The sequence below is a fragment of the Tinamus guttatus genome, unplaced genomic scaffold (assembly GCF_059628265.1).
Source record: "Tinamus guttatus ecotype Peru unplaced genomic scaffold, ASM5962826v1 Tinamus_guttatus_pri_ptg000116l, whole genome shotgun sequence".
Lineage (NCBI taxonomy): Eukaryota > Metazoa > Chordata > Aves > Tinamiformes > Tinamidae > Tinamus > Tinamus guttatus.
In genome coordinates, this window is record NW_028288650.1 from 2367589 (window position 1) to 2392298 (window position 24710).

The window sequence follows — 24710 nt, forward strand, 5'->3', positions numbered from 1 at the left end:
GAATGCCTTGGGCCAACTGCGTGGAGAGCAGTGGGGATCCTCAGCCCAGGGGCAAGTCCCATGGTTTTGGGAACAAGGGCTTGGTTCTCCAAGGCTTGTACGTCGTCAAGGTTCGTCTGCCCCAAAAGGAGCCAAAAGGAAAGGCTCCTTCCAAATCCCCAGAATCTCCTGCATTTCCCTTCAGTGCCATCAGGAGACACTTGTTCTCATTACACCTATCCTTACGCCAAAGGACCTGTGTTACACACTGGCTCCCTTTGGCTTCTTTCTTTTCCCCCTTTTCTAATTATTGCCTGTTTTTATCCGTGTCTGCTCTTGTCCTGCTCTTCTCATCCAGGAACTGATCCCTGGACAACCGAAAGACAAACTCTTGACCCAAGCAGCAAGGATTGCCCCAGCATTTTCCAGGGGTCGAGTCCCGCATGGGAATTTAGTGGGAGATGGTCTCGATGTCTCCCTTGATCCACCAGGCCGTGGTCGCGGGGCTCCAGCCGGGCTTGTGGAGAGGAAACGTCCCCTCAAAAGCTCTTCAGCAAATCAACCCTGAAGAATGTGGCTGCCTGTCACTCCGCGTCCCCGAGATGGATGCCCGTGTGCCAGCGCAGGGCACGCTGCTGTCACGTAGCCCATGTCCCCATGCCAGGCGTCCCCGTGTCCCCGTGCCAGGTGTAGCTGTGTCCCAGAGCCGGGTCTGCTCCTGCCCAGTGTCTCTGTCCCACCACATGATGGACCCATGTCCTCCTGCCCCCACGCCAGCACAGGGGCTACTCATGTCCCAGGGCCCGTGTGCCAGTGCCGGGTGCCCCTGTGTCTCAGGGGATGATGTCCCCGTGTGCCAGTGTCCCCCTTGCGGTGCCCGTGCCCTGGGGCAGGGTGTCCCCGTGTTCCGGTGCCCCCTCTCGGTAGCCCTGTCCCGGTGCGGGCTGTCCCCATGTCCCAGGGGATGATGTCCCCAAGCCCTGGCGGGGGCTGTCCCTGTGCCCCAGTGCCAGGTGTCCCCGTGCCACAGCGCGGGCTGTCCCCATGTCCCCGTGCCCTGGTCCCAGGTGTCCCCATGCCCCGGCGCGGACTATTCCCGTGTCCCCATGTCCGAGTCCCAGATGTCCCTGTGTCCCACTCCCAGGTGTCCCCGTGCCCCGGCACGGGCTGTCCCCGTGTCCCGGTCCCAGGTGTCCCCGTGTCCCAGTCCCGGATGTCCCCGTGTCCCCATGTCCCGGTGCCACGTGTCCCCGTGCCCCGGCGCGGGCTGTCCCCGTGTCCCAGTCCCGAATGTCCCCGTGTCCCGGTCCCAGGTGTCCCCATGTCCCCGTGTCCCCGTGCCCCGGCGCGGGCTGTCCCCGTGTCCCCGCGCTCCCAGGTGTCCCCGTGTCCCGGCGCGGGGCGGGCGCGGGGCGGGGCGCGGGGCGGCGCTGCTGGCGGCGCGGGGCCGCTCCGCTCCGGGCCGTGCCGGGCCGGGCCGGGCCGGGGCCGGCGATGGGCGCGGGGCGCTGGGCGCTGCTGGCGGCGCTGCTGGCGGCGGCCGGTGAGTGGGGCCGGCGCGAGGCCCTGCGGGGCCGGCGGGGCGGCGAGCGGGGCCGGAGCGGGAGCAGCGCGCGAGGGAGCCGCGGCCCGGGGGAGCCCCCGCGGCCCGGGTAGCCGCGGGCAGCGCCGTCCCCGCCAGGCCGGGGGTGGCCGCGGCCTCCCCGCGAGCGGAGCCGGTGCCCGGCGGGGAGGCGGCCGCGCGGATCCGCGTTGGGACAGAGCGGGGTGAAAGTCCTGGGGAGTCTCCAGGAATCTGCAGAGCTGGGGGCTCTTTGGAGGAAGCCGGGGAGGCTCTTTGGAAGTGAAGCGCAGCCCCCGGGAAAACTCTTTTCTTCCGACATCTCCCCAAGGGAGTTGGAGATGCCACCGGCTGAGGGGCAGATGCTCTTAATATCTCCTTATATATCCCATTCCCGCCACCTCTGCTTTAACAAGTGTGTGAGCAAGTGTGTAAGCAGAACGCTCTTGTCATCAGGTGAATTATTTCCAGCAACGGGAATTCCAGGGCTACAGCGGTAGTGATGTTTTTGGCAGATCTGTTTGTTTTCTAATACATTCCTTACTGGGACAGCAGTAGAATGGGTTACTGTTTCAGCTGTGGGGGATGCAATTTCCCATTTATTGTTTTAATCCGTAATAAAGTTTCTTGCCCCTAATAGCAGGGGAACTTTAAGCCTTCGTTCTCTAGGCTAGTGCCAGAAAAGAGACACCAGACCCAGCAGGTGTTCCCTGAGCACCTTCATTCCTCTAATACCTCCTTTGTCACAGCGGTCATGGCATCGGCGCTCCTGAGTTTTGCTGTGATCCCAGGCGTTGATTCATGTTTAGGAGACCGGTATTTTTTATTTTGTTTTTATTTTGCATTTTTTTTCCTGCAGTTTTTCTGTCGTTCCACATTGCAGTAGGGCAGGGGCTCCCACATCTCAGGCACCCGTGCAGACTTTGGATTCAGCTCCTTTGCTCCAGGGGAGGTTTTTAGTGCAATTCCGAGCACGTTGCTCTGAACGCAGTAAGAGATGCCCTGCAACGCAGGGCGAATCCTCTCTAGGACCCCATAGAGATATCTGTATCCCAAATGGCCAGGGATGGAAGAAGTACTTAAAAATAGAGCCCTTATATTGTTGTGTAAGTGACAGTGCAAAGAAGAAATATTTAATTCCTCAGCCTGCAAGCACTTTTCTTTTATGTTTTTTCCCAGTTAATCAATCCAGAAGTTGTGTCTAAGGTGCCCTTTTCCCTTAGAAGTTCTTCCTTAAACTTGAAGCAACTGAGATTAGGAGGGGCTGGTTCCCAGGGAAGAGGAATCCAGCCGCTCTTCCCGGGTCCCCACGGAGGGCGCAGCGGCATCCGCGCAAGACGGAGCACGGACACACGCGGGCGTCCCGGCAGGAAAGGTGCAAATCCTCGAAACGGAGCATGAGTAGCAGCCAAACCAGCCCCGCTTCCATTCGGCGACCAAAGAAACGTCCGTTCCCGTCGGGAAGCGGCCGCCTCCCGTTCGGATAACACCCGCGAGCCGCAGGGGCGGGAAGGGGGGTCCCGATTCCCTGTTTTCGGCCAAGCTTTTTGGGGCTGCCCGGGCGTTTTAGAGCCGGTCCCTTGGCACCCGCAGCGAGTTCGGCCGCCGTCACGTGGGATCTGTTTGTGTTGGGATCGTGCGGATGAGGGAGCAGCGGCTAAAGCCCTTTATTTGCTCCGTCAGAGCGGGCTCGGCAAGCTTGAAAACGCTTCTCCAATTTCCCTCTAGAAGTATCGTTTCTGGGGAGTTAAAAATAGCGAGCAATTTAGCGAAGGCCTCTATCCAGCCTCAAAATTAGGTTGTGTTTCTTGGCTGCCCGAAAAGTACACTAGACTCATGCTCCATTACTCACTATAGTAATGACATAGCCTGAAAAGCTTGGGGTTGTTGCATGTTTTGGGACTAATGTTTGCCTCAAAACGAGCTCGGTTGAACTCTGGTTAAGTAAAAAGACTGTTCGTTTACCTGCATAACTCTCTTTTTAAAACCATAAGTAGTTTTTTTTTGGAAGTAGCATATTAATTTAGATCAAATTTCTGTCCAGCACAAAGCCCCTGTTTGTTGAAAGCAGCCAGGTAGATTTACCAATCTGCTGGGGATTTTGGTATACGTGGGAAAACCTCAGGCTTGGGAATGATCTAGTGAAAGCATTTGTTGGATATTCCGTAGATCTCTTCCCTGAAAAGTTTTGTTTTGGGGGAATTGCTTTATATGGAGCTGCTCTTCATCTTGCTCCCGGCTGGCTGGCGTGGGAAGTGCTGGGAGGGAGGAGGAAAATGCAGTCGAAGGACTTTGTATGTTAACTAATTTGTAGGTGGGAGAATGAAGCCCTTTGAAAGAACCCTCCCTTGGGAAAAATGTTTGGAAAAAAATAGTCTGCCGAGTGGAATGCGGCACGGGGGAAGCAATGCTAAATGGCACCCGCTCCTACACACCGTTTGGATGCCTTTCTTCATCAATCCGGTTGTTTTCGCTCTGGAAGCAGCTCAGTGGAGGCGGTTTGCAGAAATGTCTTTGTGAGCGGCTCCCAGAGCATCTCTGTGACAAAAAGCAGCTACCGGCTGGGCAGAGCGGTTGCCCCGAGTGGCTTTTTTTGCTCTGTGCCTTTCCCTGATGTCCCCAAACCGCTGTGTCCCCTGTGCACTGCAAGCTGCTCCCCTCGCCCTGCTGCAAACAGCCTGAAAACAGACCCGCACATCCCCCTCCTGGGACCCTTTGGCTGCCTGAGGCCCCTTTCCCCCTTCATTTTGGTCATGTTAATTGAACCAAAAGGAGCGGGATCAGCTTACACCACCCCGTGACTCCCGGCCGTTGATCAGAAAGAAAAGGCTGGCCCAGCAAATGCCTTCAAATGCCCCTGCAATCCTGCATAGCTCAGCTGGGTGCCCTTTATTTTTAATCCAACCCAACTTCCTTGGGCCATCTGAGGTCCAGGTTGCCCATGTCAAGGGTGCTAGGTCCAGGGAAAGGAGCTCTGGGCCCAAGCTAGCTAGAGCCAGCCCGACTCAAATCCTGCTGCTTTTATATCCCCGTCTCCAGGGTGTGATTCCACAGAAATAACTGCCGCCAGCCCCTACCTTTTCCCCGCCAAAGAGAAGTCTCAGCAATCAAGCACTTTTTCTCATCTGTTTTAAGTGTTTTTTTTCCAGGTGTTTCTTGTCCATCCACTCTTGGAGCCATCAGCTCCATGTTACCTCCTTGGGGCTCTTAGATCTCTCTTAGAGCTTCTGAATTTTCAGTGCATCTGCAGACGAACAACCTCTAATTATTAATTGAAGCAGTCGGGTTTTGGAGGGGGGACTTTTAGGAGATTTCCTGGCTGGCAATGACAAAACTGTTTATTTGCAGGTGCTGCTGGCAGGAATCGAGGTCTCAGGCCGTCCCTCTCGCTGTCAGCAGAAGTGGTGCCAGCAGAGTCCCACCGTGCTAGGAGAGACCTCAGTCCCCTTGGTCACCGGCCTCACCAGAGCGCAAAGCAGCCCCAAGAAGAGCCCGCAGCCAGCTCTCTAGGACAGGTTAAATTTAACCCCACGGTGGGACACATTGTGATTAACGAGCACAAAGATGTCACGTTCAATTGCTCCATCAAAGTGCCTCATCGGCTGGCCAGGCCAGACGCCCCCGGCATTTCCTTGTGGAAGGATGGGCATGAGCTGCACGCGCTGGACCGCATTGCCACCAGCCACTTCGAGATCTCCGACGAGGACGAGGTGGCCATGACCTCCACCTTCAGGTGCAGACCTTCTCGTGCAGGGGGGAAGGACCCTCTGCACCCCTGGGTGCTGGGTAGGGGGAGAGGCTGGAGGGCAGCGAGGTAGCAAGAGTAGGAGGTTGCGACTGGGATTGGAGGAAACTGCTCTGGGTGGAGGAGGACTGAAGTTTGCTCAATGTCCAGAGCTTAGCTCTTCTTAGGCGCTCTCCTCAACGAACCATGGAGGAAAACAAACTGCTGCACCGGATTGACTGAGCTCTGCCCGCTTGCAATTAAAGGCTGTGCCAGCAGAGCTGTCAGGAGCAAAATAATCTTCATTCTGACCCACCATAGTCCTCGAAGCCTGATTTTGGAAGCCCAGCTCTTGTTCCATGTGTGTTCTGTGTTAGGTAGTGCTGGTTCAAACCCACCTCTAACTTCACAGTGTTGCTGTGTCTCTCTGTGGAAGCTTTTTGCAGGACAAGTCTCCCCGTTAAAGCCCTTCCATGGTCTCTGTTCTCTCTTGTAGCATCCATGCTGCCCAGCGCTCGGATAACGGCTCCTACGTCTGCAAACTCAACGTCTCCGATGTGGAGATTGTATCCGATCCCATCTTCGTGCAGCTGGAAGGTGAGCTGGAAGCGAGCAAGCCTGGAAGTGTTGGAACTGTGGGATCTGCTGAGATCTGTCAGAGGGGCAGCCCCAAGGGCTGTGACTTTGGGGCTGCTGCCTATCCACCAGCAATGCAGAGTATTGGATAGGAAAGGGCTTGCTGCCAGAGGGCAGCCCCAGGAGGGCCAGTCTGGGGGCTGTTCTTACAACTATTGCCCACGTGCATGATGCTGTGATCTCTGAATCTCTTGCTTCACCTCTTGCATCCACGCAGGGCTCCCACACTTCATTCGTCAGCCCGAGAAGTTGAACGTCACCAAGAACAGCCCTTTCAACCTCACGTGTCAAGCTGTGGGCCCGCCGGAGCCTGTGGAGATCTACTGGTTTCGGAACAACATCCGAGTCAATGCAAAGCCTCACGTCTCCCCGTCCGTGCTGACCGTGCCAGGTGAGCCTGGGAGCATCCTGGCGTGCTGGGGAGGCCTCTGCATGGCCTTTGGAAAGGGAAGGGCAGGAATGTGTCTGTCACCGTCTGTTGCTTGGCTGGAAGGCTGTAATCTTGGCGTCAAGGACTGAGTTAATGTTGTGGGACTGTGGTGGCCCCGGGCAGACTGTTCCACAGGGAACAGGGAACGGTGGTGTCAAGGAGGCACGGGATGAAAAGCGTGTTCAAGGAGCTTGCAGAGCATTGGTGAAGGTGCTGGACACCTTTGCTGCACGAATAGTTTGGCATTTGGGCATCTCTTTAAGTACCTACATGCTGTAGTCATGAATTTAATGTAGAGCCCTCCAGTTCACATGTCATTTGCTCCTGGAAGGTGGGGCAGCAATAGGAATGCGTTGGGGGAATGCAAAGGAGACCAGAGTCCAGTCTTTGGTGGGAGCCCGTTCCCTGCTCTGGCTGTGGTCATTTCCATCCTCTGAAGGCTTTTCCTCACCTAGAACAGGGACCCAGAGAGACGGTGGGATCTCCATCTGTGGAGATAGTCATAGCTTGACTGGTCCATGAGAACCCCGATCTAGCTTAGAAGCTGGATCTAACTTCAAAGATGTCTGTGCGCTGAGCTGGGGTTTGGACTAGTGACCTCAGAGATCTCTTCCTATCCGCTGAGCTCCATCTCCTGAGCTTCCTCTCCAATGCTCAGCCACGTAGCCAACCTGCCACTGCCCCTCTCCATCCTCCCTCCCGAGCAGGCTCTGCCCAGCAGCATCTGTGCTGGGGACTGCTCCATCAGAGGTGACCTGGGGACAGCAACCCCCATGCAGCTGCCTTTGGCTGCAGGAATTTGTTCCCCAGAAGAAGGGCACACAAATTCTGTCCTGCTCAACAAGCACGTTTTTTCCCATAGCCAACCCACGCAGTACCTTGTAGCTGTTGTGGGCTATTTTACTGGTTATCTGCTCTTTTGTCTCTAGAAGGCCAAGTGTTGGCATCGTGTCTCCGTGCCACCTTGGTGGAGCACAGGGAGAAGAGTCCTTCATTGCAACACAAATCCTGGTGTGATTTTGCTGCAGGTGCAAAAATGAGGCAGAGTTTCTTGAAGGGGGCCAGTACCTTATTAGCAGCTAGACTATAACTGACTTGGCTTCTGAAGATGGACTTTAAAAGACAGTGAAAGCCGGAAGAAGTGACTCATTCCGCTTGGATTTTCTTGCATCCGGTTGGTAAACGTTAGGTTGGGTCATTTGAACAGTCTCCTCGTCCAGGAGTCCTATTGAACTCAGACTGCTGCTTTTTTGAGCAGCAAAGTTCTCTGTGTTGCAGCTACAGGAAGGCATTTCACTGAAATCAACCCAGATAAAGTTGTTTTTAATTCCCCTAGTAACGGACTCTTGCTACAGGGTTATATCCTGATGGTATCCAAATATCCTTGATTTCTCTCCGGGATTGGATTGTCCACAATGAATGAGTTCATTCCAGTTCTGCAGCTACAGGGGACTCTTTTTCCTTCCACGAGAGAGGAAAAGGCTGTAAAATGAAGACCTGGATATTATCCAAACGGCACTGGGATGTGCTGGCATAGTGGAACAGGCTGATAGCTCCTCTCCCTTCCCCTTTTCCATCCCAGCGAGTGACCCTGTCACCTTTTGCAGCCACCTCTGGAGCAACTGCTGTGTACCTGGCTAAATGGGCTCATGCAGATCTTTGTGCATGCAGATCTTTGAGCTGAATGATTTCTGTGAATGTCACACACAATTTTCTTGGAGCAGGCGGCAGGGGAATGAATGCTCATAGGTAGAGCTCCCTGCACGCCGTGGAGCGAAGCTCTGCGCTTGCAGAAGAGCTCTTTGCCCAAGACTGAAGTCCTGAGCAGTGTAGCTTGCTGGGGTCATCTCACACAGGCCCTGCTTAGACTCTAGGGATAACAAGCAGAAATCTGCACTTGGGTATTTCCAGCAACCCCGAGAAGTAGTCTGATCAGCAGGGAGATTTGAGCAATCTTCGACAAGTATTAAGTCATTTGGTTCCAGCCATGGTGGTGGGCTCTTCTGCTTTCTGTCTTTCCCTTTTTGGATACCAAAGAAGTGCTTACTCAGGAGGTTGTGCAAGGGGTCCATGAAAACACACGGTCCTGTCCGTCCTGGAGGATCTCACAGCGCCCGTGCTCACGTGCTCGTGGTGCACAAGGTGGGTGAGCTGGATCATGGGGGGGTCACCTTCGGCCACCAGAAGGGCTAAGGAAGTGATCAGTGCGAAAAAAGAGGGATCTTTTGTGTTACTGGAAAAGAAGAATCATAGAAGTAAAACAAAGGAAGCCACAAGAGTGTTCTGTGAAGAGCAGGTAGGCGGTTGGTGTGATTGGGGTGTTTGGTGCAGCACAGGGAGCAGCTCCTTGTTTTTCCCACTGCAGGTCTTAACGAAACAGCACTGTTCAGCTGTGAGGCTCACAACAGCAAAGGGCTGACTGCATCCAACCCTGGGCAGGTCAATGTGAAAGGTAAGCAGGAATGTGGCCATGACCTTACCTGTTCAGTACAGATGTATCCAGCAGGAGCTATTCTGGCCTCCACCCTTCCCAATATTCATTCTTACTCTAGCAGAAAAGCAAATTTTTAGGATTCATTTATTTTTTCCCTGCTCGAAAGCTAAATTTAAAAATCAAACAGGATGCACGTAAGAGCATGGTCATCGAATGCTGCTCTGTCATCTAGAACAAGTGTCACCCCAGTGCTGCAGCCGTGGAGGAAGCACCAAAAAGCACATTTGAAAGCAGAACTGTCAAAATTGGAGTAGGTTTCGGAAGGGCTATATCACTGTTTCCTTCCTTCACATCCAGGGCTGTGCTCATGATTTTCCATAGGAAATGATGGAAATTCTTGACATTCCTATGGAAATAACTCTGGCAGGGTAAGGGAGGTGTTTCCCAAAACATGTCGCCCAGAGTGCTGTTTTCAGCTCACAAATACATAATATGACTGAAATAGATTTGGAAATGGCTCTTGCTGAATGCCCATTGCTCTAAAATATCCGTGGTGTGCTGATACTGCAGCTGTAGCAGGACGATGCATATATTTCACCTGCAGTCTGACAGCTTCAGCAGCTGCCTATGGGAATCCCAACATGCCGTGTTTGGGAAAGGACAAGCTTGTCCCGGGCTTCTGTGTTGGGGTGCTTTTGTAGAGGCCCTTCTGTGGCCACATGGCCTGCAGTGCGTCCCGGAGACCCCTGGCCATGGGTGCCACTACTAATGTAGCCCCACAGTCTTCTGAGATGGGCTGAGCATCCCACAGGCCTCCAGCTTGAGGCAGAAGGACCAGATTCAGCTCCTTCCCCATCTTAGAGCCTGGGACTTCTGCACCATGGGAGCTGGAAGAATTAAGAGCATTTGGGCTCGTTCAGTGTCATGCTGCTTCTGGACAAAACTGTCATGCTGCCAATTTAGGGGTGTTTAGGCAGTACCAGAGCGGAGTGAACCCACTTTCTCCTTTCCAGGGATCCCATCTGCACCCACCAGCGTGCACGTCCTGAACAGAACGGCCCACAGCATCGCGGTGTCCTGGGTCCCAGGCTTTGATGCGTTCTCTGCTTTTAACAACTGCAGCGTCCAGGTGAGCACGTGGCCCTTGTCCCTACAGCCTGCTCGTTGCTGGATGTTCAGGTGGAAATCAGTGCTCCTGCACAGGCTTGGTGTGAACCAAGGCCATTAGTTTGGATAAACTGAGTCGGAGTTTTCCAGAGGTTTTAAAAGAATTGTCTTGGATGGACCTGCCACCTGGGTAGCCAGCAGATTTATGGTTACGTAAGTGCAATTCAGACTCAGCAGAGAGCAGAGGCCCTAGGCTGGGACCTGGGGGAGCTGGAGCAGTGTCCAGGAGGGCAGGAGGCTTTCAAGTTGCTCCTGAACTCCAAGCTGCTCCAAGCTGTGGGCTTGGTTGTCACGAACTACAGGGCAGAGAGTCTGCAAGAAACATCCAACAGAGAAGCCAACATAGGGAGCTGTGAGGCAGGTTTTTGTCCCAGGAGCACTGTGGTTGAGTGGGACAGGAGCAAGGGGCAGTAGGAACAGCAGAGCCAACCCCTGGGAAGTGCCCACGTGGGCTTGTGCCTGTGATGTGTGCAGGAAGAAGCTGCCAACTTTTGCCTTTTAGCCAGCTGTGCCATCCAGTTCAAGGGCAACTCTGATGGCCACTGGCTTGCAACCTCCCCAAACTGGAGTTTCATCATTTACAAATGAGTCTGTATTTATTAGCCTTGATTTCAGAGCAATTTGCTTTAGGCACTTATTTCAAAAGTCGCATCTCCTCAGGGCAGACACAGTTATCTGCTTTAAAAAAGTTGCCTTAAATTTGGTTGATTGGAAGAGAACAAGTTTTTGGATCTGGATACCAGTGGTGTCCACTGAGATCAGGGTTCAAGTCTGGCCCAATACCCTCCTGTTACCCTCTGACACCGTCTCGTTAGTCAGAGCTTTATTAGGATGCACTAATGGGCAAAGGGCTACCCAGTGGAAACAACCAGCAAGACAGACTGTTTCTTCCCATTTCCTCTCAGCAGTCTCCCCCAGTGCTGTGTGACATCTTCAAAAGTGAAAGGACAGAGAGGAAAGGGCTCCCAGAGGTAATTTGAGCACAGTATCTGCCGTTCTGTTCCTGTTGGAGCTCAGGAAGCCGGGTGGAGGGCCAAAGAATTTCCTATGACTTAATGTTCACGGTCTGTCATTAGGAAGTAGCCTTTCAAATTGGAAAAGGAGACATATTCCTGGCAAAAACATAACGGTGACTCAGCCTTTTTGCCCCTGTCCCCTTTGATAACCCCCTAGTTTGGGTAATCTGGCCCTGGTGTGGGCAAGTAACTAATTGCTGAACAGATGAATGGTTAAACTGGAAGCTGTTCTTATCACTCCTAACAAGTTTCAGCTGTTTAAGTTCATAAAGGGCCTCTTTTTGTTTATTTTTTTTAATACACTGATCTAATAGATTGTTTGTGGAGAGACAATTTTAGGATAGAGATAAATCAGCTGCCTGAGAAGAGCGGCCAGTTTCAGTGGTGTCTCCAGGAGTTGCTCACATGTTCTTCTCATGGCTGGTCCCCACATTGAAGTATTTTGCCATGGCTTTTTGACCTGAGTCCTGATCCCATCTGCTTTATGAGGCTGAAGGGTCCATCTTTTCCATTTTTGCTAGAAAATATTCACAAGGTCAGTGTTGAGATTGTCGTGTAGGGCTGCCCTGTAGGAGCTCTTGGTCTTCAAGCACAAGGACGGGCTGCCTGCTCTCCCCACACTGTTACAGAGCCTTTAGGGAGGACTGTGCAACTTGGTCCTTGTGATCCACGCTAAAACATAGGTGAGATGAGACAAAACCTGCCTAGAGCTGGGAGAAAGCCTGTCCCTTCAAGGCCATTTCATCCCAGCTTGGGTTGCCTTCCAAATTCATTGCCTTACTCGCACTGGTGTCCCTCATTTTTGCAATTCTTGCTGTCCCAAGCTGCCCTCATGATAACAGAATCATAGAATCATTGTGGTTGCAAAAGACCTTTGGGATCATCGAGTCCAACCATAAACCCTTCAGCACCAAGCCTAGACCATGGTACTTGTTTGGTTCCCAGGACTTTGCTGATGCCCTTGGTGGCAGGTCCAGCCCATGCTGGGGCACTCTGGAGAGCTGCATGGGGGTTGTGTGCTCTTACATGGGCACTTACAGCCCAGCACTTCAGGGAAGCTCTTCAACCAAGCTGTTTTCTACTAGGCCTTTATCTCCAATAGCCCCTGCAGCCCAGTCCACCCTGAATTTGTCTAACTCTCCTCTGAGCTGGTTTATAATCTTGGCTTCTGCAACATCTGTGACAATAAATCCTCTAGTATAATGATGTGTTCTATGAAAAAAGAAAAGAAGGAGTTGACTTGGTTTGAAACTTGCTGCCTGGTAGTTTTCTTGGGCGCTCTTTTCGTTTCTTATGTCACAAGAAATGTCATTTTTTCCCTTCGCTTTCCACAGCAGTCACAATTTTGCACACCTCTGCCTTGCCCCTGCTGCAACTGTTTCTCCTCTTGTGTTTGAGACCCAACCTTGGGCTCTGTGAGGAGTGGCCTGCTCTGGGCTTTGCACTAAGTATAGATGAGATGGCCTCCAAGAGCAAAGCCCTGGTGCTGTTTTGCTGAAAGAGCGAGACAGGCAGAGCGCTGTCTCCTGTTTACAGATGTGAAATTCCTGCTGTGCGTCTCACCCTGCAGGTTGTTGCTGACTAATCCCTGTTTGTGCACTTTTCTTTTTCCCTTTTTTATTCAATTAAGGTCAGGGAAGCTGTTCCACAAACCAACGTCTCACTGCAGTTGTTCAACACTCCGGTGCCTCCCCATGTGTATCACATCCAGCACCTGTGGCCCATGGTGGTCTATAACATTAGTGTTTCCTGCCAAAACGAAGTTGGCTGGTCGGCGTTTAGCCCCTGGATAACAGCCAGTACCACTGAAGGAGGTAGGAAATGAGTAGCTAATATTGCAAAGGGCTTCCCCCTTTCCATCATGCAGCTGTGCTTTGTGCAGGGCTGCACGAGGTGCTTGTCTAGAGTCATGGGTGCTCACAAGGTGGGACATCTTTATTGAATGGAGCAAGGAAATGTACCCACAGGCCCTCATCTGCTGCAAATGTTAAAGGCTATAAGAAATACTGTGTGTTTCTGGTTGAGCCATGGCTTTTCTTGATGCTAACACAAGCCCTGTAGAGAGTCTTTCTGCCCTGTTCCTTGATTCTGCCCTCGGGAGCCCTGCAGAGAGGGAGCAGCACCTTGAATCCTGGGAATGGGCCTTCATTAGACAACAGGTCCTGATCTGCAAAAGTCTTTGTGTTCGGCCCGTGATGGCAATGAGGGCTGGACACCTCTGCCTGACTTCCTTCACCTTCTTCCTCTCTGATTCCTACAGCTCCAACCATTGCACCGCTGAACGTCACAGTGTCATTCAATGAATCCAGCTCCTTCCTGGAGATCCGGTGGGTGAAACCACCCCTGGGGAAGACACATGGGGAACTGCAGGGCTATCGTATCTGGTGCGGGTGCCAGGGCTCCAAAGGATTGGTAAGTCATGGTGGGAATGGGGAAGAGCAACTAAAGCACAGCAAAAGCTCTCAGAGATCAAACAGTGAAGTCCAGTTTCACCTTGGTACTTCCCTTTATATTTTTTTGAGCCAGTTTGTCTCTCCTCTTGTGCTCTCATCTCCACTTCTTCAATACAAGTGGTCTTTCTGACAGGCACTTACAGTGTGCATAACTCCCAGAATCCCAGAATTCCAGAATGGTTGAGGTTGGAAGGGGCCTCTGGAGATCATCCAGTCCAACCCCCTGCTCCAGCAGGGACACCCAGAGCACGGGGCACAGGGTGGCATCCAGGTGGGTTGGAAGATCTCCAGAGAAGGAGCCTCCACAGCCTCTCTGGGCAGCCTGTGCCAGGGCTCTGGCACCCTCACAGGAAAGAAGTTCTTCCTCTCATATAATTAATGCGAGGAGGAAGGAATTCTGCTTAAAGGAGACAAGATATTTGTCCACCATGGCTCCTTACTGCTGATCAGAACCTGCTTTCTCTGTAATAGGAGTGAGTTGCTCTTTCTTGTGTTGAAAATCTCCGGGATTGTCTTTGGAGTGACAGTCTGGGTTTGGTAGCATCCCTCAGCAGTTTTATCCATGGAGCTAATCATAAGGCATTTGGGAGAATTTGACTCCTTGCCCGTTCCCATGGGAGTCCTCTCAGTGGAGTTCTGGATCATCACAGGCATTGCACAAAACAGCAGGAGATGGCAAATGCAGCCTCCCGGCCAGGATCTCCATGTGCTTGGGGAATGGGGAACACACCAGAATTGTGTGGATATATCCAGTCATTGCCTCTGCACTGTGGTTTGGTCACCCTCTGCCCCAAGCTGCAAGCACAGAGAGACTCTGAAGACCTATATTCTGTGTGGAAGGAGTGACTCACACTCTTTTTTTGTAAGACGCTGCATTTTCTGTTCTCCTTTTATGCTGCTAAAAAGGAGCATGTATAGATCCAGCACAATGAAGTCAAGGAAACAATATTGCAGTCTTGTGACTATCATGGAAAAAAAAAATCGCTGACACAGTTGTTGCCTCCCAAGCAATAAGTAACAAACAAGACTTGCCCTCTGAGCTCTGGGAGACTTCTTGCTTTTTTAAAAGCCATGTGTTTACACGATGAAGTTACGACTTAGGGATGAGGTCAAATAGCTGTTCCCATTAACGGGGGCTCTCAGGAGGCTCCAAAACACAAGTGTCTGGTGAGGTGTTGGGTTTGGGAGATAGGGGTGGAAGGGAGGTTTCCTCTGGAGGGCCTGGGCTCATTGCAGATCAGAGGTTGCAGCTAGGTCCATTGCTGAATCATTTCATCAACTTATGGGTTTTATGGAAGGGCAAAAGTGCAAGCAGTGACTTCAGGCTGCAGACAGCCCAGGGCAAGGACCAACACTTCTTTTCTACGAAGACCATCAGAGGACTAAGGAGCATGGCAATGGCTTTGTGCCTGTGCCGTAACCTCTCTCCAAAGCTTTGGAATGAAATATGAGGGGCCAGGTATTTTTCCTTCCTGTGGCACCAGGTGGCACAATTACAACAAATAGTATTTACCACCCTTCTCAGGTCAGACTTCTTCCAGAAATAATCAGTCTACAAATCCCACCACAATAAACATTAGGAGATTCTTTATTTCTGTGCCAGCAGGGCCACCTGGGGGCCTGTTTTTCTCTGCAGCTGGTCAAAAAAAGGATTCAAAAAACTTTAAAACATTGGCTAATTTTATTATTAAATCAGCAGTTATAGTGTGACCCCAGGCTCTATAAGCTGGGATGTGAAGAAATTCCTCAACTATCACAAGGCTCATAAAAATCTTTAGATCTGGCAATTTTGTGCTGCCAGGATTGCTGTCACTGTCGAGTGACCAGCAAAAAGTACTCAAATCACATAGGAGAGCTGTGTGAGATGCTAAAGGATGCCCGTGCACCTTGGAGGTGGTGGTAGAGAAGTGGTATCCTATGTATTTCCACCTAAGGATCCCGTGAAAGCAAAGCTATTGGGAAAGGGAGGGAAAATGAGCACAGGAGCTGAGCCAGCAGCACGTGTGTCAACACAGGCAGGGTTTGCAGGACAGTGGCTTCCACTAGCGTGCATGGGTTTGTGCCTGGTGCTTGTGCATGTTTCACACCAATTTCTGAGCCTCTTATCTGGCTCTAGAAATAAATCACTTCCCTCCAAACACTTATTTCCTCCTCCTTGTCCACCAGGTCTCCTCTGTTTTCGCTTGGCCCCGGGACAGCCAAGCTGTGCTGTCCACACCAGATGCTTTGTGCATCACGGAGCAGCAGCTTTGGGGTCAGCGTGGAGCAGGGGCCGGTGCTCCCTCAGGCATTCGGCTGACTCACAAGCAGATCAGGAAATAACAGGGAATTTGCAGGCTAAAGAATGACTTGCATTTTTATCGAGGAAAACAATCTGTGCCATCAAACACACTGATACCTGCAATGTTACCAAGCAGGGAAATGCACTCTAAAACTGGAAATATTATTAGCTTGATATGAAACCACAGTCAGAAAATATCTGCTCCAAGATCTCCTTTCTGCGGCACTTTGCTGGTGAGACCCGGAGTGCAGCAATGCCAGCAGAGGTGCCCTGCAGAGCAAGGGCAAGGGACTGGTTTCTGCTGCGGGCAAGTGGCCAAGCCACGGTGCTTCCGAGGCTTGTGCACCTCAGCTGAGCAAGCCACGGGCATTTGTGAGAGCAAAGGCCACAGCAAAGCAGCAGGCAAAGCAGCTTGGTGCCCTGCCAGCAGCAGCACAGAGCACACAGTGTCTCCGGGTGGCACTGGCTCTGCCCGGGCACCCAGGCCCCCCTGTTAGATAAGAGGCACCACAGAGGGACAGAGCGTCGCGGCGTCCTCGGTGCCAGCTCCTGTAAATGTGCAGCCACAGCAGGAAAGATGCCTTTATTCCTGCTGTGGAAATGAAGACTGGCATCCAAGTGCTTGTAGGAGATACATGTTTACAGGGAGTGGAGCTGACACCCTGCAGAAGGGAGGGAATTCAAGAGAGAGGCATTTTGAGCCTCCATGCCTTTCCTCCTTCCCTGCAAGACTGCTTTTTAAGGGTTGTTTTTTGCCTTTTTTCTGGCTAAGACTGTCCGTCCCGCTGCCGTGACAGCGAAGAGGTTAAATGGGAAACACTGCCGAGCTCCTTTCCTAATCCCATCCGGTTCTCCAAGAGCTATTATTCTCCATAAATAGCTTGCTGCTGCTGTATTTCCTCTGGGCTTCTAAAAGCAAAGTCATGAAAACCCTTAGTAAGGGGCCAGTTCTCAGCGAATCTTGGCGTTTCGCTCCTGTTGAGCCTTTGCCTGGTAGGCTGCTGTCTCCCTCAGCTTTCCTTCCCTTGCTGTTTTCAGGAGAACGTCTCTTCCGAAGCGCAGCCGAACGCCAGCGTGGCCATCCTGCCCGTGGAGGCCACAAATGCCACTTGCTCCGTGCGGGTGGCCGCCGTCTCCAAGGGGGGAACGGGACCTTTCAGCAGCCCGGTGGAGATCTTCATCCCTGGCAGTGACGGTGAGATGACCATGTCCTGCATGGGAATGTGGCCACACGGGGAGGGATGGATCCTGCAGCTCGTCTGCTGTTTGCCCTCTGCTCCGGCTCTGCCAATGCCACATGGCATCACTGTGTCCCCACTTGGATGTCTTTGCCTTGGGCCAAGATATCTGGGCAAAGCACTGAGAATATGGGGTGTTAAGCACATCTTGAAAGCCAGAGGAAAAAGGCAGCCAGAAGAGACCTGCTCTCCCCGTGCCACTCAGCCTTGCCAAGACAAACCCACGTATTGATGCGTGTTGGGCATCGTGCCCTCGTCTCCCTTGTAGCCCTCAGTTTTATTGGGTTTGGTGACAGCTGCTGAGAAATGCTCCCCTTTCCCAGTGCGCTGCAGGCTGACTGTCCCTCCTGTCTCTGTTATGGAATGTTTTCTCAGGGTTAATAACCTCAGCCCCCTCTTCGACTGCAGCCTCCAGGAACGCAGACTCCTTTATCATAGCCCTGGGCTTCGTCTGTGGGACGGTTTCCGTTGGACTGATCCTCTGCTTGTCTGTGGTCATCCAGAAAAGATGCATGGAAACGAAGTACGGGTAAGGGAGAACAGTCTGACACTGCACATAGGGAGGAGGCTCCTGCTTCCAGGACTGGGATCATTCCTGCAGGCGACGCTGTGCCGGCGGTGAAGGGATGGCTGTGGTTTTACTGCATGGTAGTTCCCTTCCTTCCATAGCACTTCACCTTTCACTCGCTATTCCTGCTTCTAAAGGGAAGTAGACTTGTGCAATTGGTACAGGAGAGCTGCCCTTGACATTTGGACAGTGATGAGAGAGCCAAGATGCATAATATCCTGTGCCTTGTGGCCTCAAGAAACCTCTCCTGCCTCGACAAACACCAAACCTTTCCTGGCCCAGCGCCTGAGTGTGATGATCCAAGTCCATCCAGTGTCAGAGTTGTCTCGATTCTCAGCCTCCTTCAGGCAGAGAGGCTGCCCACTGGGCTGCATTTAGTTGTGTTTTAAATAATGTAGGTAAAGGACTGTTTTCTACCATAGAAAGCCAATAGTCTTTGTGACTTTGTGGCATTTGTCTGCCCTGTGCTGTTTTCTGTAGGAAATAATTATGGTGTTTGTAGCTTTCCTTATAATCAGCATCATTTTGATGTCCAATGCCAAATGGAAATTTAATTAATTCCTTTCGTAAGAACATCCTTTCAGGAAGGGGTATTTGGAACTGGATAGGGAATTGCACCTACTTGCTCTCCCAAGGCATCACCCCCAGTCCCAGTTTAGAAACTGTACACCAGGATCCCTTTTCCAGGTGGAAATCTCTCCCTCCTTGCGGTGCCAGTTCCCTGGAGCGTCTTGCCCAGCCAGTGCGTTGTCCTTCCCATGTCCTGCCAGTGCCGACTGTGTGTCCCATCAGGAAATGAGTATCCCATTTCCTCCCCTGAATATCTCTGTGACTAACTCCTTTACGGATCAGCCCCGTTTATCAGGTGGCTGTTTTTGTTGCACATTGTAAGCAATGGCACTGATCCAGTAAGAGGGAAATGATTAGGGCAAATGTGTGTTTCCTTCTGTGCTGTTGCTGTCACTGGTGCCAGAGCAGTCGCCCACCCCTGCAGCTGCAGCACTGCCTTCCTTGGGCAGATGAGAGTGTCCCGTGTGGCCCAGCACGTTCTCTTTGTGTCCCACCAGGAATGCTTTCAGCAGAAATGATTCCGAGCTGGCAGTGAACTACACGGCTAAGAAGTCCTACTGTCGCAGAGCTGTTGAACTTACACGTAAGTGGGTTGTTTTTTTGGTCCTCTCCACCTCTCCACTGCCAAGGAGGTGACAGAGGGTATCTCAGCAGAGGGAACAGAACAAGCTAACAGTAAATGTGTGTATCCTGGTACAGACCTGATTTCTCCAGCTTCTCATCTGTCTCCCAAGCTGGGCTTTCTTGCCTGGTTAGACATGAGATGTTTATGCTCCATCTTTATCTGGACAGCCTGTGGGCATCAGCAGGAGCCTGGAGTATCAAAACTTGGAAGTCCTGGCCCTGGGCCATCTTCCCCCGTTCACACACCATGCAGCATCCTGGTGCATTTGATCACAGGCTCGTGGTAAATGGTTATCCCTGTGCTGCAGGTGAGCTGAGCTCCTGCTCCCTTCTCTTGCAGTGGGCAGCCTGGGCGTCAGCAACGAGCTCCAGCAGAAGCTGCAGGACGTTGTCATCGACAGAAATGCCCTCAGCCTGGGGAAGATCCTGGGAGAAGGTGAGTGATGGTGCTGCTGGGGACGGCAGGCTGGGATGGACGTGAAAGGCCTTTGAGGGATGAGGTCTCCATCTTAGAGCCTGTCAGATTTTGAAGATAAAATGATGTCTCAAAAGGGAGTACTTTGGAGTGTGGAAAAAATGTTTCCTTTTTTCCCAGGGGAGTTTGGGTCAGTGATGGAGGGACGTCTCAGCCAGCCTGAAGGCCCCGTGCAGAAGGTGGCCGTGAAGACCATGAAGTGTAAGTCGCCTTGGCCTTGGAACACTTCATATTGTTTCTCCCAGCGGATAGATGCCAGATCTTCCTGTCTGGTGCTCTCTTACCCTAAACTATGTAGCACTTAAGGGAAAGGTGTGGGGGTTGTCACAGGCCTTTCTCCTGATGGTGGTCAAGGCTGAGGTCTTTGCTTGTTTCCCACCAAAGTCTTGCTGGGAAAGAATGCTCATGTCTTTTGGCCAAGGTTGTCTTGAAGCATCAGGAGGTGACAGGGCTTGTCTCCTGCTAAATGAGATACTCCTGATTTTTGGTGTCCCTAATCAAATCTAACCTTTTCCTTGCACCACGGCCTCTGTACACCCTGGTGCTGCTGCATGAATGGGACAGGGCTGCTCCCTGCTTTTTTCATGCTGAATAAACCATAGGCTGGTGCAAACCTCTGGAATAAAGTCCACTCCAGTCTGTCTCTGTCATCCTGGTGGCCCCTTCCCTCCTGCTTTACATGGAAGATGTGTTGGAGCACAGGGCAATGGCAGCAGCGATTTAGGTTGTTAAAGCTCTTTTTAAAAAAAAACTTCCCCATTTCCTGTGCTTTGCAGTGGATAACTTTTCCCAAAGGGAGATAGAAGAGTTCCTCAGTGAAGCAGCGTGCATGAAGGATTTCGACCATCCCAATGTCATCAAGCTCCTAGGTACAGACTATTGCTCTTCTCTGTAGCTGAGATGGGCTTCCTGGTCCTGGGCTGGGGAGCTGGAGGGTGGTGCCTTTGCCCACAGGGCTCTCAAAATTGTGTTTTCCAGGTGTGTGCATTGAGCTGAGCTCTCTGCAGGTCCCCAAACCCATGGTGATCCTCCCATTCATGAAATATGGTGACCTGCACAGCTTCCTCCTCCGTTCACGGCTGGAGATGGCCCCCCAGGTAAGGAATGCAGGGAGCAGAGAGCCCTGTGTCCAGGAGGAGCGGGGTGGGACCGTGTCTTTGTGGGACAATGGGCAAAACCTGCCGTTGTTTTTGAGAACACGGAGAACTTGGTGGTACTCCTGCTTCCTGCCTTTGTCAGATGACGATGGTGGAATCTGGCTCCCACAAAAGCCTGTGATCTGCTTCCAGAATTCACCAGGGCTGAATTATTCCTGTTCGGCGCTTCGGCTGAGAGACCGAAGGCTTTCAGACATGGGGAGGACTTGGTAGCCACAACCACAGAATCACAGAAAAATTTAGCTTGGAGGGGACATCTGAGGTTTTCTAGATCAATGTCTTTCTCAGGAAAGGTCTGTTTCAAAAGCAGATGGAGTTGCTCAGGGCTTGTCTAGTCTAGAGAAGTTTTGAGTATCTCCAAGGATGGAGACCCTACAGCCTCTCTGGGCTACTGTTCCAATGTTTGACCTCCAGGGGTAGATTTTTATTTTATTTATTTACTTATTTTTAATGCTGAGGAGCTCCAAATCAGGATCCACACATGGCCTCACCATGGCCAAATGAAAGGGAAGGATTCTGGCTGCCCTCTTGCCAGGGCAGCCTATTACAAGGTTGGTCATTATTGAAGTATTCAATAAATTCCATGGTCTGAGGCCCTGGGAGCCCTGCTGGGTGCTCCAGCTGAGTAGGGACATTCCTTTACGGCGGTCACCTGCCCTGGTGTGTCCTTCCCAAGTGACCTGCATCTTCCCTTTGCAGTTCGTGCCCCTGCAGACGCTGCTGAAGTTCATGGTTGATATTGCCCTGGGCATGGAGTACCTGAGCAGTCGGCAGTTTCTCCACAGGGATTTGGCAGCTCGGAACTGCATGTGAGTTTGTTTTCCTCTGTTTCCTCATGGGTAGACGAACAACAGCAGAGAGCCTGTGTTCGTGTACCACTCAGAATGGACGTTCAGCTTGGGCTTCCTTAAATAAAATCTTCCTTGCTCTTGAGAGGCATGGAAAAACAACTCAACCTGAGGTGTCAGAATTCATTTTGTCAAATTTTTCCCTTTTTGTTGTCATTTTGAAGCTGTAGAAAGCAATGAGTGGCAGTCACACACCAAGCATGCCAAGGAGCCGTGCACATCGGTCTCTTTATTTGCTGCCTTTGCCTCTCCAGGGCTTCCTGACCCCGTTTCTTCCTGGCAGGTTACGGGACGACATGACCGTGTGCGTTGCAGACTTCGGGCTGTCTAAGAAGATTTACAGCGGCGACTACTACCGGCAGGGGCGAATAGCCAAAATGCCAGTGAAGTGGATTGCAATAGAGTCCCTGGCCGACCGTGTCTACACCACCAAGAGCGACGTGGTAGGTCAACACGGTTGGTCATGCAAAAAGCAGGGGTCAGTAGTTGGGGGGCAGATCCTGAGGGTCACTGGGTTGAGTTGCTCACGTTTGAGGTTCGTCGTGGTGGTTTGTGTACCCTGTCAATGCAAAAGCTGGAGGAAGAGGAGGGTGGCAGTAACAAGACGCCCTGACCTTTCATTGCCTGCACAATGCCCTGGAATAGGTTCACTGAGTGGCTATTCTGTGCCACTGCTTCTTTCCAAATTTGGGGGAGGCAGGGTTGGAGATACAACTATTAGCATTGTGCAGAAACCCAGGGGACATTAGGAAATGACCTTTCCCGATGAAAAGTCTCATTCATTCCTCCTGGAAATGCCCTTTCAGCATGCTTTCCCTTTGTCCCTGCAGTGGGCATTTGGCATTACCATGTGGGAGATAGCAACGCGAGGGATGACGCCGTATCCAGGAGTGCAGAACCATGAGATCTATGAGTACCTCTTCCATGGACACCGCCTCAAAAAGCCCGAGGGCTGCTCAGATGAGCTGTGAGTATTTGTCTCCCTACACAGCAGAGCAGCCTCTTTGCTCGTTGCCTTGTGGAATGAATCCATGTGTTGCTTGCCCTTGGCTGAGGTTGATTTTGGGGGCTGTAACTGATTGTGCTCTTCCCTTTGAGGTTCTCGGTTCTTAATGCATTTTTTTTTTCGTTAAGGACACAACAACTAACTCATGTTGTGTTTTGTGCCTTAGCACCATATTTAGCCCCCAAAACCAGGCCTTGAGGTGCAATTGAAGAGTGCTCCTGTATGACTATACTCCCAGCTGTTGCAAACCTCTCTAAGTGGAGTAAGAAAAGCCTGTACCATTCCAAGGTACCTTCCATTGTACCTTGGAAGCGTCCCCCCTTGATTTCGCTGACAGCCCCCAAAACAAAAGTTGTTAAAGAATAACATTTTAGAACAAAAGTTTCAAGCAAGGACTTAACCTTCTCTTCCTTATGGGGCTGACAGGCAGGGAGCTAGCAGAAACACACAGGTTTATGCTCAGAAGAAAGCTGTCCAGACTGACAGTTTGGGTCAAATTGTAAGTGAAAATGTCATAGAGAGAAAGAAGTTCAAAACCTTTGATTTTTTTCACAATCTATTGAGTTTTAAATGGCCTAATAAGTGCCAGATCCCAGAGCAGAGCACAATATAACTCAGGATTAATAATAATAATAAAAAAAGCATCTTTTGAATTCCAAGCAAACTGTTGCACAGAAATTCCAAGGAAAAACCCCCAAGAAAGCAACGTGTTTGCAGGGGCTGCACTAAAGGCTGTTGAGCTGGTGGCATGGAGTGTTGGGAAGCTCCAGCCATCACCTCGCTTGGCCTGGACTATGAAGACAGGAGCAGTTTGCCATTTGTCATGAAGGGATCAGACCTCATATTTTTCCCCCTTTTTTTGTCCCCAAAGGCAGTGGCCCAAAAGTCTTTGCTTTTCTCTACCCTACAAGTTGTTAAATTAAAAGAACTGTTGAATTAGGAAAGCTGGTAGGAGTTGCACATGGGGGCTTCAAAGGTCCCTACCCAAAACAGCCCCCAAAACCCTGCAGTCCTGCGCAATAAAGTGCCCTTGTCACAGGTGTGGGGTCCTTCCTCCTTCCCGCTCAACGGTCTCCGGACCAGTGAGGAAGTTTTGGGCACTGTGAGGAACTCCAGGAGCGGAGCAGAGCTCCTTGGACCGGGGTGCCTGTTAGTGGGAGCTGCATCTTCCTAGTGACAAAACAGCCTGAGAGCAGGAGTCGTTCTTGCTTGGTTTTAATGTGTAGTAGCTCTGGGCTTTGCTGGGTGAGAAGCAGAGAAGCCAGCACACGCACAGCCTGGAGCCTGGGAATATCCTTCCTGATCCCAGCTTCCTTCCCGTTTTCCAGGTACGACGTGATGTCCGCGTGCTGGAGGGCCGACCCCGCCGAGCGCCCGACGTTCCTGCAGCTCAAGGTCCACCTGGAGAAGCTGCTGGAGAACCTGAAGCCCGGGGACGTCATCTACGTGAACACGAACCCTCCGGAGGAGATCCCGGCCGCCGCGCAGGACTCGGGCTGCCCCCGAGCGGACTCGGACGCGGACCCTGCGGATCCCGGCTGCTCCCCGGCGGAGCCGGCGCTCGTGGCCGTGGATGTCCACGGCGAGGAGCAGTGGGGCACCAGGTACGTCCTGGAGGGCGCCGGCGAGGAGCAGCTCCCCACGGAGGAGCCCCACGTCCCGCTGCTGCCCGCGCGGTGCCGGGCCGGCTCCCTGGAGCGCTGCTCCGAAACAGGCAGCCTCTGAACGCGGGAATCAGCTCGGGGGACGTTCCTACAGAGAAAGGCAGCGATGTTGTATTTTAATAAACAACGGCCTGTTTTACTCCTGCTTGCATTTATTACTTTCATGTTGGAAGATGCCCCGTCCCAGGAGCTGTTTCTTGGGTTGAAGCCATGAAGTTTTATTCTTGGTTGGTAATTAAATGCTACAACTGTTTCCTGGTGTTCGCTTGTGTGTTTGTTTTCTGTGTTTGGGAGGCTGCTGCTGTTCAAACTCTCGGGGCTCCTGTGTCAGAGGCAGCTGCTGTATCTGGGTTAAAGCTGCGGCCAACCGCGGGTGTCCGTCTTCTCCCTGTTCCAGCATTCGTTATCCTTGGCATTCCTGTTCCCTGGGAGTTTGGGATGGGAGAGCCTGCTGCCTGTGTTGAGGAAAAAAATATATATATATAGTGGCCTGTTGGGGTTCCCCATGGATGTGGGTGACAGGGTGGTGGGATTCTGGGGCAGGAAGGGTTGTTTATGTGGAAACTGCCACATTCCCAGTTTGTTCTTGGCTCCCCAGGGTCTCTGGAGATGGGGTGAGGGCAGACACGTCTGCACGGGGCTCGCTGGGGTGACCCACATCGGTGTCATCGGTGGGAAACGCTGCGGGACGTAGGAGAGCCTCACACGCAGCCCTGGGGGGATTTCGGGCCGAGAAACATCCCAAGCAAAAATGGGGATTCTGGGATCGGGAGCACTGAGCGCTTCTGATCCCGCTTCTCCCAGACGGACGGTTTCAGCCTGTCCCTGCAGTGTCCCTGCTCTGAGGAGGTGCCAGCCCCGATCACTGCTGCGAGGGGA

General features: G+C 52.1%; 1 protein-coding gene across 1 annotated transcript; it reads left to right on the top strand.

Annotated features, from left to right (window-relative positions):
* Positions 1 to 1473: 1473 nt before the first annotated feature.
* MERTK (MER proto-oncogene, tyrosine kinase) lies at positions 1474 to 23892 on the top strand. Its single transcript, XM_088521321.1, has 19 exons — positions 1474 to 1522; positions 4889 to 5273; positions 5761 to 5861; positions 6118 to 6291; positions 8696 to 8782; positions 9778 to 9893; positions 12578 to 12761; positions 13208 to 13359; positions 16720 to 16876; positions 17295 to 17448; positions 18555 to 18640; positions 19022 to 19117; positions 19277 to 19357; positions 19933 to 20025; positions 20135 to 20253; positions 21013 to 21122; positions 21445 to 21604; positions 21992 to 22128; positions 23496 to 23892. Exons 1-19 carry the CDS (start codon positions 1474 to 1476, stop codon positions 23890 to 23892), a joined length of 2838 nt encoding a protein of 945 aa, XP_088377447.1.
* The last annotated feature ends 818 nt before the right edge of the window (positions 23893 to 24710 follow it).